General features: G+C 40.2%; 2 protein-coding genes across 4 annotated transcripts in view; both read right to left on the bottom strand.

Moving 5' to 3' along the window:
* Window positions 1-2,847, bottom strand: part of BPHL (biphenyl hydrolase like) — a 42,607-nt gene extending 39,760 nt beyond the window's left edge. Inside the window, exon 1 of one of the 2 annotated variants that reach the window (XM_060189152.1) lies at window positions 2,602-2,847. In XM_060189152.1, coding sequence (XP_060045135.1) covers window positions 2,602-2,832 — 231 coding nt within the window. In that variant the 5' untranslated portion in view covers window positions 2,833-2,847. The remainder of the gene's footprint in view (window positions 1-2,601) is intronic. The other variant, XM_007522197.3, reaches the window with a different exon arrangement.
* Window positions 2,848-5,423: 2,576 nt separating this feature from the next.
* The window catches only part of RIPK1 (receptor interacting serine/threonine kinase 1), a 39,353-nt gene continuing 25,777 nt past the window's right edge, over window positions 5,424-18,999 (bottom strand). For both annotated transcript variants that reach the window (XM_007522194.3, XM_016187723.2), the window contains 4 exons: window positions 14,181-14,271; window positions 12,327-12,893; window positions 9,552-9,704; window positions 5,424-7,326 (listed from right to left, as the gene is read on the bottom strand). In XM_007522194.3, the coding sequence (XP_007522256.1) occupies window positions 7,040-7,326; window positions 9,552-9,704; window positions 12,327-12,893; window positions 14,181-14,271 (1,098 nt within the window). In that variant the 3' untranslated portion in view covers window positions 5,424-7,039. The remainder of the gene's footprint in view (window positions 7,327-9,551; window positions 9,705-12,326; window positions 12,894-14,180; window positions 14,272-18,999) is intronic.

Below are 18,999 nucleotides of genomic sequence, written 5' to 3' on the forward strand. Positions count from 1 at the left end.
GAGATTAATTTGCTCATATCACTCAGCTAGGAAGTGGCAGTGAATGGATTTGACTGCCAGAGGCAATGCTTGTTCTTTAACCTCAAGAAGAAACAAGAGTGCCTGAAAGGGATTAGACACTAAACCACACTCACTCTCACTACCAGACAAAGGTAGTAGCAGAGTTAGAAGGAGGACCTCTGATTCTTAACTTTGGTATGCAGAGTACGCATGCCAAAATTGAACTCAGAATATATTTTTATTTAGACACAGTTGTTAGGTTCTCTAAAGTATTGACACTATAATTGTGTATAACACACAAATGCAGGTAGAACAGAATTTTTATTTTTTAATCATTTTATTGCGATTTTGGAACAAACCATTTTACAGATTATGAAATAAAAAGAGTCACGGTTCCAAACAGCAAACTTACAAACAAATCTTTGGAACACAACTCAGTAGTAGGTTGGACTGGCTGACTGTAAGCCAAGCTTATCCAGCAGTGCTTTAACCTACCTGAAACATCTAGTTTCAGCACTGACCAGTAACAGTAAATGGTTCTGGTGATTACAAGCCCTATCAACTTTGAGCTGTATTTATTGAACTACATTTCAAAATTCAGAGAAACCTGTTTTTTTTTTTTACAATTATTTTTAGAAATAATTATTTGCTGTGTCAAGAGGATGAGGTCTTCCTGTAACCATTAAATAAGCTATCATAACTTTGATATTGCTGAAATTATATTAACCTCATGTTTGATCTCTTTTTTAAAGTCTTTTTATTTATTTATTTTTGGATAGAGACAGAGAGAAATTGGTGGGGAGGGGAGATAGAGAGGAAAAGAGACAGAGAGACACCTGCAGCCCTGCTTCACCAGTAGTGAAGATTTCTCTCTGCAGGAGGGGACTGGGGGCTTGAACCTGGGTCCTTGTGCACTGTAATGTGTGCACTCAGCCAGGTTCACCACCACCAGGACCTTTATGTTTGATCTCTCTTTGCAAACAGAAATGTGGGGGAAAAAAATTGCAAACCACCCCCCCCCCCCCGTTATTGTGGATAGGACAGAGAAAGGTTGAGAGAGAAAGGGAAGACAGAGAGGGAGAAGAGAAAGACACTTGCAGACCTGCTTAACCACTTGAAAAGCGACACCCCCCCTCCCTCCGCAGGTGGGGAACCAGAGGCTCAAAGTGGTATCCTTGAGCTGGTCCTACAGCTTCGCACTATGTGCATTAACCCAGTGTACTACCACCTGACCTCCAGAATTGCAATTTTTCGCCACCTGTGTTTAATCCCCTGCACTACCGACCGATTCTCGAATTGCAATTTTTCAATGCTGATTTATATAGCTGTGGGCACTGACACATTTTCCCATGTGTATCATGATAGAATAAAAAATTCTAAAGTAATATCATAAAAATTCTAAAGTAATATTAGAAAGAATCTTAATCAAGTATGAAACTCAAGTAGTCAATCAAAATAAAATAACTGTACAACTGGTTAGACTTTTCCTTTCTCCTATCAAATGCTTTCAATTAAGGGCTGGATGGTGGCTCACCCGGTTGAGTGCACACACATTACCTGGTTTCAAGTTCCCCACCTGCTGCGGGGAAGAAGCTTCATAAGTAAAGCAGGGCTGCAACTGTTTTTTCTTCCTCTCCCTCTCTATCTCCTCACCTCTCTCAATTTCTGTGTCCTGGGAAGGAGAGGGGTAGAGAAGGGGGAGGGAAGGTGGGAGGAGGGGAAGTTTACTTATAGGACCAAATGAAATTCTAGGTGCCAACTAGTTATCTACCATTGATGTTTCTTTTCAGAAATAGAACTGAAATGCATGAACATGAATATGCATGCACTGTGCAGGTTTGTACCTACTTATTTGTGTGAGCAAGAAACAAAACGAAACAAAAAACTATCCTCATTTTCTGCTTATTTCTTGGAACTGACGGCAGGCATTTTAAGACAGTGGGTCAGAGGTTAATTACCATCCTCTGCGGCCCCCCCCCCCCCAATCTCAGTTTTCGTTTTATCGTGTGTGTGTGTGTGTGTGTGTGTGTGTGTGTGTGTGTGTGTGTGTGTGTGTGTGTAGGGGCGATCTGAAGAGAAAAAGGCTTTTCCCCACACACATACAATATGTGAGCCTCTGAGAGGCCAAGGGTTGCTTGTTTTGTTTTCAGGATCTCACGGTGAATCTTTTGCTCATTAAAGTTCGAGATGAGCAAAAACAAACAAACAAACAAACAACAACAACAAAAAGGTACTTGGGACACCTATCAGAGCGAAAAGGTCAAGCATTCTCAAACTGTTTTTGTTTTCTGCTATATTAGTATCTAGCACATAACTGCAATTCTAGAAACTATGGTTACGATGCCCCACACCCTAAAAATGTGTGGAAACTATGCCCCACACCCTAAAAATCTAAAACTCTGTGTCAACTTAAAGAGTGAATGCACCAGGGGCTCCTGTCGGCCTGACTTTTTTACACAAGTAACAGCAGCAGCAGCAGATAAACTGTGAGGACACTGGCCCTCCTCTCCCCTCCGACACCCCTGGCCAGCGCGCGCTCTCCTCCCGCCGCCCGCGCGGTGTCGGACTCGGGAGCTGCCGGAGGGGAGAGGACATCATTACCCGAATGCTGCAATGGGCCTTGCGCAGGGTACGTGGATCCCTGGCTTCAGCGCAGAGATGAGGTGCCGCAGCCGTAGCGCTGCCCGAACTTGCAGAGCTGAGGCCATAGTGCAGTCGGTCTAATGTTAGTAGTGCGCACGCGCGAAGTGTACACGGTGGTCTAGCGGAGCCCGACCGGCGGGAGCACGCATGCGCCCAACCCAACCTGCCCCACTGCTCTTGGTTGGACATCTTGCCGCAATAGGCGGGCCTGCCTGGATTCTTCCTTATCTATAATTTTTCTTTTTCAGACCACACAATTCTCATTTTATAAATTCTATAAATATTACCTGCAACTCCCTTTAATTCTGATTACCAGTTCTGTCTTACCTTAACTGGAAACAGGCTTCTGTTTAGTCTTTGGCTTGAAATTAAAGACAACAGCTTCCTTGCATACTGTAGTATTTCTTTCAAGACACTTTACAGTAAAAGTCCCCCCCCACACACGCACATATATACATACTTTTGAGTGCTGTAACCTTGGAAAATTCTGTTATCTGCAGTGTTTTTACTGGTTTATTGGAGTTTTTTTGAGTAGTATTAAGTTGGGTTGAGAATAAATCGAAGTATATTTATTTATATTCTTTAAAAATAAGTGATCATTCCCACATAATGTGAAAGGTAACTATATAAACCTTTAGTTGACTATTATTTGATTTTCAGAAATCTTTGGTGGGATAACTATTTTTTTTTCTTTGACATGTTGGTATTTTGTCAGATATAGTTTTCATGTGTGAAATATAGATAATCAAATCACACAAACTTGAAAAAATATAGCTGTGGGGGTTGGGAAATAGTTCACTTGGTACACACTCTACCATGCTCAAGAACCCAGGTTTGAAACCCTGGCCACCATACAGGAGCAAACTTCACAAGCACTGAAGCAGGGCTCTGGTGTTTCTCCTTATGTAAGGTGAGTACAAGCAGTCTAACCCTGTCAGATAAAGGATTTCAAAAGCTGGGTAAGGGTGAGACTGGCATACTTTAATGATGGCCTTTTTGGTCACTACCAGGCCACCCAATCATCTGGGGGCCCAGTCAGGAGATTCCAACATAGATATGATGGGCCTAGACCTCTAACAGATCCCTCTCTCCACCATCATTGGCCATCTCCATCAGGAACAGCATCATAAATACTCTTGTGGGCCTCTACAGGATCTTGCCTTCAATGTAGAATAACGTGGTAGAAATTACAGAAGCCAGACCATCTAACATTGAAAACCCCAAATTTCATCTACTATATTCTTACCTTTAGGTTCCTGATTATTAAACAATTGTTCTGCTTTATATCTTAATGCTGCTTCAGCCACCAAGTTGCAGAAGCTACCACAATGCCAACCTGACTTCCCTGGACAGGCAACCCATCAAGGTGTTCTGGAACCCCACCCCACTATGGAAAGGTAGAGATAGGTTGGGGGTATAGATTGACCTGCCAACACCCATGTCCAGTGGAGAAGCAATTACAGGAACCAGAACTTCCACCTTTTGCTCCCCATAAAGATCTTTGGTCTATACTCCAGGAGGAATAAAGAATAGGTAAACATCCAATGGAGGGGAGAAGATATGGAACTTGGTGGTAGGAACTGTATGGAATTATACCCCTCTTATCCCACAATCTTGTCAATCATTATTAAATAACTACTAAAAATTTAAAAAAAAAAAACACACTGAGAGCAGTGCAATAACATAGGTGTAAAAAAAAAACCTGGCAGAAAAAAAAAAGAAAGCATACACACACACACACACACACACACACACACACACACGGAGAGAGCATGGTTAGTTTTATAATTAACATATTGAAAATGCATTATCACATGCTGTTTAAAAGACTGGTGAGGGAGAACTCCTCTTCTTATTTCAGAAGACTTACTTCATATTATGGACCCAAAGCAAAACTATGACCATCGTAACAAGTGAAAAATCTGCCAAGCAAGATTTGAGAGCTATGAGTAAAGTACTCTTGTCAGTAGTAACCTCAGGGTCTGAATATCTTTTTTTTTTTTTTTGCCTCCAGGGTTATTCCAGTGCCTGCAATACGAATCCATTGCTCCTGGAAGCCATTTTCCCCATTTTGTTGCCCTGGTTGTCATTATTATTGTTGTTGTTGTTGCTGCTGTTGTTGCTGGATAGGACAGAGAGATTATCGAGAGAGGAGGGAAGACAGAGGGGGGAGAGAAAGATAAACACCTGCAGACCCGCTTCACCACCTGTGAAGTGACCCCCATACAGGTGGGGAGCTGGGGGCTCAAACCAGGATCCTTACACCTATCCTTGCACTTTGCACCATGTGCACTTAACCTGCTGTGCTACCTACTGCCTGACCCCCAGGGTCTGAATATCTTTTTTTGAAACTAAGTATGGATAGTTTTTCTCATTTTGTAGCCTGTGCTATCTTAATTGGTTTTTGCCTCAAACTTACATTTTTTTGTGTTACTTGGGCAAATGTGTCAGGGACAAATGGCTCTTTCCAACACAGATTATTTGGGGGGGGGGGGAAGTGGCTGCTGGGGAGTCAGAAGGGAGGGGTGGGGAGTTGGGCAGGATGAATCTAAGTCTGAGGGACCACAGTGCCACAGGCTCTCAAACTGTGAGTTTTCATACTGAGAAACAAAATGTATTTTCCGTAAGTTTTTCTTTTGACCATCAGCAATTTCACTCATTAATAGCATTAAGGTGAAAAGGAGGGTAAATGCAGAAAATGCAAACCTAACTGATAAAAAAAATCATAGCAGAGGGACCCAAATGGTTTCACTTACACAAACACTGTCATTTCAATGGCATATATTTGACATATAAAATTTTATTTTAAAAAATCCACTAAAAACTCATTTTTAATATTTAAATATGGATCAATTTCTTTGGAATTCAGAACACAGTTAGGACAGAGGTATAAGGAATACATTTAAGCAAAACCTAGAACCCTGTCTGCCAATTTCCTGTTTGTTCTATGTGAAACAATGCTATGTAACAACTAAATGGTGAGTCTGGATAAGTGTGGGTAAAAGGAGAGTCATTACTTCTTAGCAGTGCTCTTCTCAACTGGACCCACTGTGGCCCTCCAGGAAATATGTGGCAATGTTTAGAGACCGTTTTGTTTGTCAGAACTGGGGATGGGAAGTAAAGGAGAACAGTACTATTGGAGTCTAGAATTTATGGGCCAGGGATGATATTTCCAAACATCCTACAATGCAGGAAACCTTGCCTACCAAAAAAAGAATTCTCCAACCCAAGATGTCAACAATGATGAGACTGAGAAATTTTGATTTGCATCCCACTTCAGGTATATTTCTGTTGTGTCTGCTGGAGCTAGAGACTTTGAATTAGAATCAACAATACTGTTACCAACCCAACAAACATAAGATTATGTTCTCTTCTTCCTATGTCTCTCCTGGAAGTCAACATGTAAAGACTTTGTCAGGCTCTTTGTTTAGCTAAGTATCAGCAGTAATGAAACTGTATCATCATCTAGTTTTTCCTTTCCTTAGTTTTAGGTAGGCTCTGAATGGTTGAAAATTAAAATAACCAGATTCTAGAGCAGCCCCAACTTTCATCATAACACAAACAGAAGGAACAAAATAAAATATTGCTACAGTACCCTGGGATAAATTGAAGAAACTTCTCTAGTCCCAAGCATGGGTGAAATGATTAATATTACTGGCAAACATGGTCATTCTTCAGGGCACAAAGGTTGGAAAAATACGTAAGTATAAGAATTATAGGAGAGAATTGAAAAATTTAATCAAGATAGTTTTGTAGGTTTCACAATTAATAGCAATTCTTTACAACTATCTAGGAAATTCCAATGTCTTTATTTCTATTTTCTCCCCTTCCTAGTGCTCCTTAAAATCCTTTCAGTTAATTTATAGAGTAGAGGTTGTATATATAATTCTAGAAGCCTGCAGTTAATGGAAACAGTATTTGATACTGACATTAATAGACTCTATCTTATGGGGATGAACTCTGTTTTTAAACCAAAGAAACTATTTGAAAACAAATTGGAATTTCACTGTAATTTGGTAGAGGAGAAGAAAATGCATTTTTTTAACTCTTCTGAACTTTTTTCCTGCTCAAACAAAACCCTAGAAAAGTGATTTAGTCACACAACTGAAGGCTACAGAACAAATGAGAAGAAAATGGCTTTCAAATATCTCTGGTTTCCTTTTTAAAATCAAATTAGGCATTTTCCCCCCAGTGGACTATTGATAGGTCTTTCAGCTCTGTGGGTAGTTTTAGATTTCCCATTGACTACCTACAAAATGCAAGGAGTGATTTCCTATGTTGGCACAGAAGCCATGTTAGTGTGGAAAGAATTCTAAACCGTCCAAGGCACATTTTGGTGAGTCATTCATTCACTGAGGGATGAGTCTGTTTCCAGCTGCTAGAGCCCCTCCTGGAGTTAGTTCTGGGTGATGCGGATCAAGGTATGCACAAGATCTATTCTGGAACACTGGTAGAGTGCATAGGCTAGCTTTCCTACTGTGGCCCCCTTACTGCCTTCCCTCATCAGCCATTTTTGGAGCATCTGGTAAACCTTTTCTTTCAGTCCATCTCGCTCATAGTCATGATCAATTTCATCAATTTGAGAGTCAGTGAAGGCCAGCTTGCGGGCACAGTTTTTCCAGTGCCGTCCCAGGTTTTCCCTGATGGGATCCAGGTGATTACGAGTCAGCGTAGTGGTGTTATCTGCCAAAGAGAGAGAGAAAAAAAAAAAGAGATCAATCTGTAACTCACCTGAACATTCTAGCTCCAAAAATCCATATAAAGTGAAGAGGATCAGAAGAAAACAAAACAGAAAACTTCTTAGTGTTGTTTTTCGTTTTTTCTTTTGCCTCCTGGGTTATTGCTGGGGCTTGGTTCCTGCACTATGAATCCACTGCTCCAGGAGGCTATTTTTTTCCCTATTGTTGCCCTTGTTGCTTATCATTGTTGTTATTATTGTTGTCATTGTTGCTGGATAGGGCAAAGAAATGGAGAGAGGAGGGGAAGACAGAGAGGGGGAGAGAAAGACACCTGCAGACCTGCTTCACTGCTTATGAAAAAACTTCTTAATGTTATAGTTGTTTTACTGGCTGACACTTTCCAGGTCTGCTTTTGCTAGTAGATGAATATTTAAGCCACAGATGATGAATATAACTTAGGAAATAAAAATTCTGACCTGGGGACTAGGCTCCTTTCTTTTAGAAAGATTTATTTATTTGATCAGAGAGAGAGAGAGAGAGAGAGGATGTTAGAGTATCACTCTGGCATGTGCAGTACCAAGGATTTAACTCAGGACATTATGCATGCAAATTCTATGCTTTATCACTAAGTCACTTCTCCAGTTGATACTACTAGATTGTTACATACAATCATAGCCAGAGTCTTCAAACCCTTTTGTTTTTTTTCCTAAATATCTTTCTGGGTGAGGGGTCAAGCTTTATCAGTCTCAAAAGTACCCTTGTCATTTCCAAAGTTAGGAATTTCTGCTTCAGGTATTTAAAAGATAAATCTTTTAAGCATACTAGACCAGTGCTGGCAAACTTTGACCTATAGCATAAGTCTGATTTGATGTCTTTTTAAAAAATATTTTATTTATTTATTAATGAGAAAGATAGGAAGAGAGAGAAAGAACCAGACATCACTCTGGCACATGTGCTGCCGGAAATCGAACTCAGGACCTCATGCGTGAGAGTCCAAAGCTTTATCACTGCGCCACCTCCCGGACCACTGCTGTCTATTTTTGTAAAGAAAGTTTTACTATAACATAGCTGTGCCTATATACATACATATATTCTGTGGCTGCTATTTCACTATGATGCCAGCTCAGTAATTGCAATAGAAACTATAGAAGAAGTTTCTACTATTTGACCCTTAATAGAAAAAGTTTGCCAGGGACTGAGTGGTGGTACACCAAGTTTAGCATATGCATAACTATTTGCAATGACACAGGTTTAACTCCCTAGTCCCCAACTGGAAAGAGGAAAGCTTCACATGTGGTGAAGTAGTGCAGCAGATGTCTCTTTCTCTCCCTATCTTCCCCTCTCCTCTCAATTTCTCTCTGTTCTATGTAAAAAAAAAAAAAAAAAAAAGGTGGATGCATAGCAGTAGCACACCCGGTTAAGTGTGCATATTACCAAGCCCACTCTCCACCTGCAAGGGGTGATGCTTTACAAGCAGTGAAGCAGGTCTGTAGGTGTCTCTCTTTCTCTCTCCCTATCTCCCCCTCCTCTCTCAGTTTCTCTCTGTCCTATCCCATAAAAATAGAAAGGTCACTGGGAGCAGTGGATTTGTAGTACAGGCCCTGAGTCCCAGCAATGACCCTGGTAGCAATAAAAATAACTCTTAATTAAAAAAAAAAAAAAAGGCTGCCAGGAGCAGATTCATCATACAGGCACTGAGCCCCTGGTGGCAATACAATAAATAAATAAGTAAATAAATAAATAAACAAAACCAAAAAAATTTATCAAGCCTGAACTTAACCAGAGAGCTGAGTTCTTAAATCCCATAATTTTGATCTCTTGAGTTAAAACTCAGGTTGTTTTAAGACTGACATTAGCAACCTGCATAGAGAAATCCTACATGAAAAAGCTATTATTTTTATTAATGAGGTGCTGTGGAGGAAATAACCTTCTTTTACATCATACCTTTTGGTACGGATTTGACAGAGCTATTTCTCCTACGTATGCATAGTAAAATTGGTGATGATGATAGTTGGAACAGGCAGTCTTTCTGAGCTTGTTACACAAATTGATTCACTTAATTCTCACATATAAATTGCATATTATAATTAGACCTATATTAAACAAATTAATTACACAGAAGTTACAGAGGAAACAATAATTTTCAAGAATAATAAAAAAAAAGAATTCTACTGTATCTATCTCAAGTAAGACAGATTGCTAGGGAATGGGTCCTTTAAGGCACCCTACCAAAGATATCTTGGTAATTAATTTCTGGCTCTGCATTCAAGTTCATGTAAGTGCTGTCCAGAAGGGATGAAGTCATTCCACCAATCTCCATATAATTGTTATCTCCCATCTGAATGCCACTGCTATTGTATATGGCACATTTCACAGATTCATCTGGAAAAAGAAAAACACAGAGACAAGTGTAACCAAATTGACAGCAAAAGGATAAAGGAAGTAAAGTAAAGACATGGGGATTTAACCCAAATGTTTAAGTTAGACTATCCTATGCCATCCTTTTGAAGTTTTTCTTTTTAAAATGTGGCAAAATCACTTCCTGCCTGGTAGAATGGCTAATATAAAAAAAATAAATAACAAGCATTGGCCAGAAAGTACAGAAATATGGAACTCTTGCACAATGCTGGTGAGAACAGGATATGAACCAGTCACTATAGTAATCATTATGAAGGTTCCTCAAAATATGAAAAATAAAATTATCATATAACACAGCAATCACATTTCTCGGAATATACCCCAAAGAAATGAAAGCAGGGTCTAAACAGCTAGTTATACGTTTGTGTTCATATCAATATTATTTATAATAGTTGAAAATTCAAAGCAGCTGTTGATGGACACTTGTTTTATGGACTGGACTGTCAGAAAATTATGAGTGACTTTGTCTATATTTTTCTATAAAAAGTGCATTATGACTTGTGGCAACTCAATATTTTACCACCAAAAAATGGGTATTTTCTATCTTGATGGTGATCATATATTTTATTAATTTTTTTCTTTATTCGTGGTGGTAAGGTTAATGGATTATAGTTCAGTTGCTGACACATGGGTACAATTTCTCATGTCCCTATGATAGGTGTCTGCAAAATACTCTCATCCCCATCTTTGGCCTTTTAATTTTTAATTATTTATTTATTTATTTATGTATTTTTCTGCCTCCAGGGTTATTGCTGGAGCTCCGTGCCTGCACTATGAATCCACTGCTCCTGGAGGCCATTGCTTCTCCTTTTGTTGCCCTTGTTGTAGTTGTTATTGTCACAGCTGTTGTTAGATAGGACAGAGAGAAATTGGGAGAGGAGGGGAAGACAGGAGGTGAGAAAGAGACACCTGAAGACCTGCTTCACTACTTGCAAAGCGACCCCCTACAGGTTGGGAGCTAGGGGCTGGAACCGGGATCCTTAGCCGGTCCTTGAGCTCTGCGCCATGTGCGCTTAACCTGCTGCTCTACCGCCCAGCCCCCTTATTTTAATTTTTAAAAAATATATTCATTTGGGAGTCAGGCTGTAGCTCAGCAGGTTAAGTGCAGGTGGCACAAAGCACAAGGACTGGCATAAGGATCCTGGTTTGAGCCCTGGCTCCCCACCTGCAGGGGAGTCGCTTCACAGGCGGTGAAGCAGGTCTGCAGGTGTCTATCTTTCTCTCACCCTCTCCGTCTTCCCCTCCTCTCTCCATTTCTCTCTGTCCTATCCAATAACGATGACATCAATAACTACAACAATAAAAAAAAAACAAGGGCAACAAAAGGGAATAAATATAAAAATAAAATAAATATATATATATTTGTTTTCCCATTTATTGCCCTTGTGTTTTTTTTATTGTTGTTGTAGTTATAATTGTTGTTATTGACGTTTTCGTTGTTAGAACAAAGAGAAATGGAGAGAGGAGGGGAAGACAGAGAGAGGAAGAGAAAGATAGACACCTGCAGACCTACTTCACTGCCTGTGAAGCAACTCCCCTGTAGGAGGAGAGCCAGGAGCTCGAACTGGGATCCTTATTCCAGTCCTTGCACGTTGCGCTACCACCCGACTCCTTGCCCTTTTATTTTTAATGTCAGTAAAATACATGTAAATGGGCTGGAGAGATAGCATAATGATCATGCAAAAAAAACTTTCATACTTGAGACATCAAAGGTCCCAGGTTCAATCTGTACCATGACCATAAACCAGAGCTGAGCAGAGCTCTAGTAAAAAAAAAAATATATCCATGACCACGCATGTGGGCTTCAAACATACACACACACACACACACACACACACACACACACACACATACACACACACACATCTGATCAATGTGGCTACTCCCTGAATATTTACTAATATTATTTAACTGAAAATAAAATTTAGCTTCTCATATCTATACTAAGTAATGACCAGGGATAAAAAAAACCAACAAATTACATAATGGTTTATGATCTGCCTAACATCTTCTAGGAATTAAGCTCCATGATGGAAAAGCTTCAAGCTAATTGTTCATTGTTGTATATCAATGCTTGGAAAAATACAAATATTGGATTAGGCATTATAGGATATAAGTTAGATATAATTATGTGAGTGAAATACCCTTTTATCAAGGAGTTAGAGAATCTTTAGGTACTAAGGTATCTCTCCCTTTCTTTTTTTTTTAAATTTTTATTTATAAAAAAAAAAGAAATACTCTTTTACTTCCACTGAGTATCTGATAATAAATGTTTTTAATAGTGTTGCCTTATTATGATTTTCTTCTCCTATGACTAATTCTATAAAAGTTTCTGGAGTATTTAGCACCCTGGCAGTTTTCCAAGCACTGACATACAGCAATGAACATATGGATGCTAGGAGAAGAAAGACACTTTCAGACCTGCTTTACCACTTGTGAAGCTTCCCCCCCCCTGCAGGTGGGGAATGGGGGCTCGAACCTAGGTCTTTGTTCATGATAATATGAGAGCTTAACGGTGTGGCAGCAGAGCAAAGAGCTACTTATTTTCAGGAAGTTTTTTTTTTAAACTGTTTAAGTCCTGCTTACCTCTTGATAGCTGTGAGCTGAATGGCATGGTGGGCGTATTTAATAGTAGGTTGGACTCAGGCACTGGAACTTTAAGTAAATGAGACATATGACTTGGATTTGGCAAAAACCAAACTTTTGGATTTGTTATTCCTGAATCCAGTGGCCTTGCTCCCAAACCGAGTGCACTATATGATCCATTGTTCCAGTATTGTACTGGGCTTTGTCCGGTTAGTCCTACTGGCTGTTGTACATTACTATGACTGGTTGCATTGGGATAAGTAAAGTCTTTAATCCCTGGGCTCTGAATATTCTCAAAAGGTTTCTGCTGTGCAAAAGGGTCATGAGAGACCCTTCGTCTCCTCTCTTCTTCTCTGCTAGAAGGCATGTTTGGCTTGGGCTGCTGTTTTGGCTGCCTGTCCATGCGGCTGCCATAAAGATGGTAGTTGGCTTCCTCTTGAAGTTTACTTTGCAGACTAAGCTCATTCTCCTCTGGTTGGTGCTCTGGAGCAGGAGCAAACCAGGATTCCTCCACTGGACCCATCCCAAAGCCTTGTGAACTGTGCAACGAGTTGGGCTGTTCTGTGGCTGCAAGAAATGACCATCATTAGAAAGGCTTGCATGAAACATTAAAAAATAATAATAGCTCACTGTCATCATGAATCTGTGCAGCAGAGTAACATAGCAGAAACCTTGGGAGTCAATGCAGAGCATTACTAGAAGGTTCTCTTCCTATGAGTTACAGAGACAGTGAGCAGGAGCCCACTGGCAGTGAGAGCACACAAGGCACATTACAACAAACAATAGGAAAGTGGTAATTTGCAGGGATAACCTAGGGGGAGAGAGACTTCAGATGTTGGAGCAGAAAGGTAACTGTCTCCTTGGTATGATTCAGGATGAGAAAATAAGAATAGTAGCTGCTCTCTGCTCAGCACTATACAGGTACTATTTTGCTCTATAAAGAAATAAGAAAGAAAAAGAAAGAGAGAGGAACATAGGAGCAATTATTCTTTTTATGGATGAGATTTACGAGTTCTTAAGTGATCTGCTCCAAAGAAGAGAGTTTATAAGTGATTGCAACATCCTAAATTCTGCCCCCCTAATGTGGCTTTCTTATTTTTTTCATGCTGGGGTTTCACTGCTGTGGTCTGACTTTTTCAGATAAATAGAGCTAGGGAAAGAAAGAGAGAGACAGAGAGAGAGAAGAAGAGGAAGAAAGAAAGAAAGCAACTAAGCTTCTCTTAGTGCTGTAGTACTCCAAACCAGGGGTACCCTACTAGATGAGTTCTTTGGCCAGCCCATATTGTTATAAAATAATAATAATAATAATAATTGCCTCTACTTGAATATGACACCAACTTCTCAGCTTGAACTCTGACCTCTTTGAGATCTTTACCCCCGCCAATATGTCCCCTTCTGTGTCCTGAACCATCACTTTCTCCTTATTAAATATATTATCTTTCTTAAATTCAGAATACTTTACTATTTTGATGAAGACAGATTTTTTTGTTTGTTTTTGTCACTGTTGGGACTGTGCAGAGACTGAAGAAAAAGGGAGATAAGAAAAGATACCATGGAACCAAAGCTTCTCCCAGTACAGCAGGGGCCAGGCTCACACTTGAGTTGCTCTACTGTCAAAGCAGGAACCCTGCCATGTGAGCTATCTCATGGACCTGCATATACTGTCCCTTAATATTTCAAACATATGGATCTTGTCTTTTGAACATACTAAAAATTCTTTTAAAGGGAGTTATTAAATGTTATAGTCTTATCTGCTTCCTATATAGTTGTGAGTAGCATTTTAGAGAATAAGGTGAATGAGTGACAAAAAAAAAAGAAAAGAGCAAAAAGACTTTTCATCTGAGGACAACTTACCTGAATTTGACCTACTTGGAGGTAAGGCTACACAGTCAATTTGGAGAGACTGCATTCTCTTCACAACTGCATTTTCACATGGATACTTTTTCTGTAATTAAGAGCATAATACACATGAGTTAGCTGCAGAAAATTATTTTGAGAATAACACTTTTAAGAAACTATAAATTATACATAGGTCTCATAGTTTTTTTAAAAAAAATCTTGTATCCTTCTAGCTCCGTCCAAGATGCGTCAGATAAGGTAAGTTCATTGTTCTTAATAGCTGCATAGTATTTCACTGTGTATATATACCACAGCTTTCTCAGTCACTCATCTGTTGTTGGGCACCTGGGTTTCTTCCAGGTTTTAGCTATTATGAATTGTGCTGTTATGAACATAGTATACACATACCTTTTTGATTGGGCATTATGGAATCCTTGGGGTATAGCCCCAGGAGAGGAATTACTGGATCACATGGAAGGTCCATGTCTAGCCTTGTGAGAGAGTTCTCCAGACTGCTCTCCAGAGAGGCTGGACCAATTTACATTCCGAACAGCAGTGCAGAAGGGTTCCTCTGTCCCCACAGCCTCTCCAACATTTGTTGCTGCTGTCCTTTTTGATGTATGCCATTCTTACAGGAGTGAGGTGGTATCTCAATGTTGTCTTTATTTGCATACCTGGAGCAGTTTTTCATGTTTTTTTAGTCTTTTGGATCTCCTCTAAAGTGAATGTCTTCTTCATATCCTCTGCCCATTTTTGGATGGGGACATTTGCTTTTTTGGTGCTAAGTTTGCTGAGCTCTTTGTATATTTTGGTGATTAGTTTCTTGTCTGATATATGGCATGTGAAGATCTTCTCCCATTCTGTGAGGGGTCTCTTTGTGGGATAGTTTCTTTGGTTGTGCAGAAGCTTTTCAGTTTGATGTAGTCCCATTGGTTTGTTTCTGCTTTACTATTCCTTGAAACTGGGTTTGTTTCATCAAAGATGTCCTTGAGGTTTAGGTGGGAAAGTGTTCCACCAATGTTTTCCTCTAAGTATTTGATAGTTTCTGGTCTAACATCCAGGTCTTTGATCAATTTGGAGTTGATTTTTGTTTCTGGTGAGATAAGGTGGTTCAATTTCATTCTTCTGCGTGTTACAACCCAGGTTTCCAGCAGCATTTATTGAAGAGAGCCTCCTTCCTCCAGTTAATACTTTGGGCCTCCTTATCAAAGATTAGATGTCCATAGGTGTGGGGGTTTAGTTCTGGGCTTTCAATTCTGTTCCACTGCTCTGTGTGCCTATTTTTGTTCTAGTACCATGCTGTTTTGATGATGATGGCCTTATAATATAGTTTGAGATCTGGGAGTATAATGCCTCCATTTCTGTTTCTTTTCCTCAAGATGGTTTTGGCAATTCTAGGTGTTTTCTGGTTCCAGATAAATGACTGTAGTTTTTGTTCTATTCTCTTAAAGAAGCTTGGTGGAATGCTGATGGGTATTGCGTTAAATTTGTATATGGCTCTGGAGAGAATCTGACCCATATTGGATGGAGCTAGAAGGAATTATGTTAAGTGAGCTAAGTCAGAAAGATAAAGATGAGTATGGGATGATCCCACTCATCAACAGAAGTTGAGAAAGAAGAAACGAAAGGGAAACTAAAAGCAGGATCTCATTAAATCGAGAGTAGGGCACCAAAGTAAAAACCCTATGGTAAGGGGGAGGGTGGACATTCAGCTTCCCCGGGCAGTGGGGGGGGGGGGAGGTAGATGGGATGGGACACAGTCTTTTGGTGGTGGAAATGGTGTTTTTGTATACTCCTATTAAAGTGTAGTCTTATTAACCACTGTCAATTAATATGAGAGGGGAAAAACTGATTGTATGTCTCGAACTTTTTAAAACACAGACTGAGTCTTTTTAATACATAGGCTGAGTCTTTGATATGCTGACTATCTCAAAAGCCTAGACCACGAAGAACAGAAGCAACCAGTGGCACAGCTATATACAAGATGCTGGATATTATACAGCAAACCCTAACAAAGGGACTTTTCAAAGTTAACCCAATTACCAAATAATGTGATGATAACAGTAACTATCCATTGTCTTCTTAAACCCTAAGACAGCAGGAACCTCACATTTCCACTATATAGCCTATATTTCCCCCAGTCCTGGAACCTTAGGGTGGGGCCCACTTTCCTGCATGCTTCTCTTGATTCATATCAAATAATATTGCATCCACCAATCCCAACCTAATCAATGCAACGAGTGCCACCTCAGCATGCTTCACTTCAGACTAACTCCAGAGACTTCAGGTGTAGAATGACAACTCTTCATCTTCATCACTCGGGTGAGACCTTTCCTTTCACAGTATTCTCTAATTCCATTCCAGGTGGTCCACTGCCCAATAAAGTCCCCAAACTTAGATACAGACCAGGTCCCCTGAGATAGAGCATATGTTCACATATATTTTGTTCACTAGAGCAAAATATATACCTGAAAGCAGAAGTACACAAGAGTCTGCAGTGAGTACCCCCTAACACTTCATCTGCACTATTCCAGCCTTTAGGTCCATGATTGTTCAACAATTTGTTTGGCTCTGTATGTTAACTCTCTTTTCAGCCACCGGGTTCCGGATGCCAGCATGATGCCGACCAGACTTCCCTAGACAGATGACCCCACCAATGTGTCCTGGAGCTCTGCTTCCCCAGAGCCCCATCCTACTAAGGAAAGAGAGAGGCAGGCTGGGAGAATGGATCGACAAGTCAATGCCCATGTTCAGTGGGGAAGCAATTACAGAAGCCAGACCTTCCACCTTCTGCAACCCACAATGACCTTGGGTCCAGTACTCCCAGAGGGATAGAGAATGGGAAAGCTATCAGGGGAGGGGATGGGATATGGAGATCTGGTGGTGGGAACTGTGTGGAGTTGTACCCCTCCTATCCTACGGTTTTATTAATGTCTCCTTTCTTAAATAAAAAAATAAAATAAAAAAGTAAGAAAAAAAAAGAAAAAAAATCTTGTATTTTATTTTTACTGGATAGACACATGATGGACCTAAACCTCGAATAAATCCCTTTCTCTTTTGTTACCAGTCATTTCATTTTTTTTAAAGACTTTAATTATTTATTAATGAGAAAGACAGGAGGAGAGACAAAGAACCATACATCACTCTGGTACATGTGCTGCCGGGGATCGAACTCAGGACCTAATGCTTGAAAGTCCAAAGCTTTTTCACTGCGCCACCTCCCAGACCACAATTACTGGTCATTTCTATCAGGAACAACACAATAGTCCCCTTTGTGGGCCCCCAGAGGACCTTGCCCTCAACTTGGATCAACAATGGTAGAGAATGTTCCATCCTCTGAAGGGAGGCTGGAAAATATAATCTATGCTACACCTGAGGAAGATGGGTCCTGATATTGGGGCAGTTTGGAACATTCTTATTTCTGACCACAGAATGTGAGCTCAGATCTACAGGGATGCAGAGGACACATGGGCTCCTAAGCTGAATATGGGCCCCAGACTAAATCAAATCGATGGGGTTTACAATTAATAACATTTATACACCTTTCCCATATTTGGGAGTTATACTCTTCCCTGATCCAGCTTTCTGATCCTTCTTCCAGACATGACATCATCTCCCCAGACAATAATTAGGATCCACCTGCATATCAGATTTCAGACTCAGACACAAAGAAAAAAACAAAACAAAACACTAGTATAGCCGCAGGCCCTCTGGAATAAAACTAAAATACATCTACTAGCTATCTACAAAATGGAGACCCCCCAACTCTTCATCTGCACTATTAAGCCTTTAGGTCCATGACTGTTCAACAATTTGTTTGGCTTTGTATGTTAACTCTCTTTTCAGCCACCAGGTTCCAGATGCTAGCATGATGCCGACCAGACTTCCCTGGACAGACAACCCCACCAATGTGTCCTGGAGCTCTGCTTCCCCAGAACCCTTCCCCACTAGGGAAAGAGAGAGACAAGCTGGGAGTATGGATCGACCAGTCAATGCCCATGTTCAGCAGGGAAGCAATTACTGAAGCCAGACCTTCATCCTTCTGCATCCCACGATGACCTTGGGTCCATACTCCCAGTTAAAGAATCGGAAAGCTATCAGAGGAAGGGATGGGATACAGAGTTCTGGTGGTGGGTACTGTTTGGAGTTGTACCCCTCTTATCCTATGGCTTAGTCAATGTTTCCTGTTTATAAATAAAAAATTAAAATAAATAAATAAATATAAAAAGATCTTTTATTTTATTTTTTATTAGATAGAGACAGAGAAAAATTGAGAGGAAGGGGAAGATAGGGAGAAAGACAGACACCTGCAGCCCTGCTTCACCACTTGTGAAGCTTTTCTCCTGCAGAGGGGAGGAACCAGGGACTTGAACCCAGGTCCTTGCACACTGTAATGTGTGCGTTTAACCAGGTGTATATAGTGTGCGTCACTGCCTGACCCTCTCATAGTTTTTTAATACAAGTATTTTTTTCCCAAGTATTTAAAACAATCTTTGAAAGTAAAAGCAAAGATGGAAGACTTAAGACTTCCTGATCATGAAACTTACTATAAAACTACAGTGTTAAAGTAGTACGCTTCTAATCTAAGTTGAGACAAATGAGCAGAAATAAATTCTTGCATATATGGTCAACTGACTTGGCAAGGAGAGCAAGATCATTCAATGGCGTAAAACTACCACCACTAATCCCCTGGTTAATTTTATTTTTAAGATAAAGAATAGGTTCAGCAACAAATGCTGGAGAGGTTGTGGGGACAGAGGAACTCTCTTGCATTGCTGGTGGGAATGTAAATTGGTACAGCCTCTGTGGAGAGCAGTCTGGAAAACTCTCAGAA

This window comes from Erinaceus europaeus, chromosome 4, assembly GCF_950295315.1.
Source record: "Erinaceus europaeus chromosome 4, mEriEur2.1, whole genome shotgun sequence".
In the NCBI taxonomy this organism is placed as follows: domain Eukaryota; kingdom Metazoa; phylum Chordata; class Mammalia; order Eulipotyphla; family Erinaceidae; genus Erinaceus; species Erinaceus europaeus.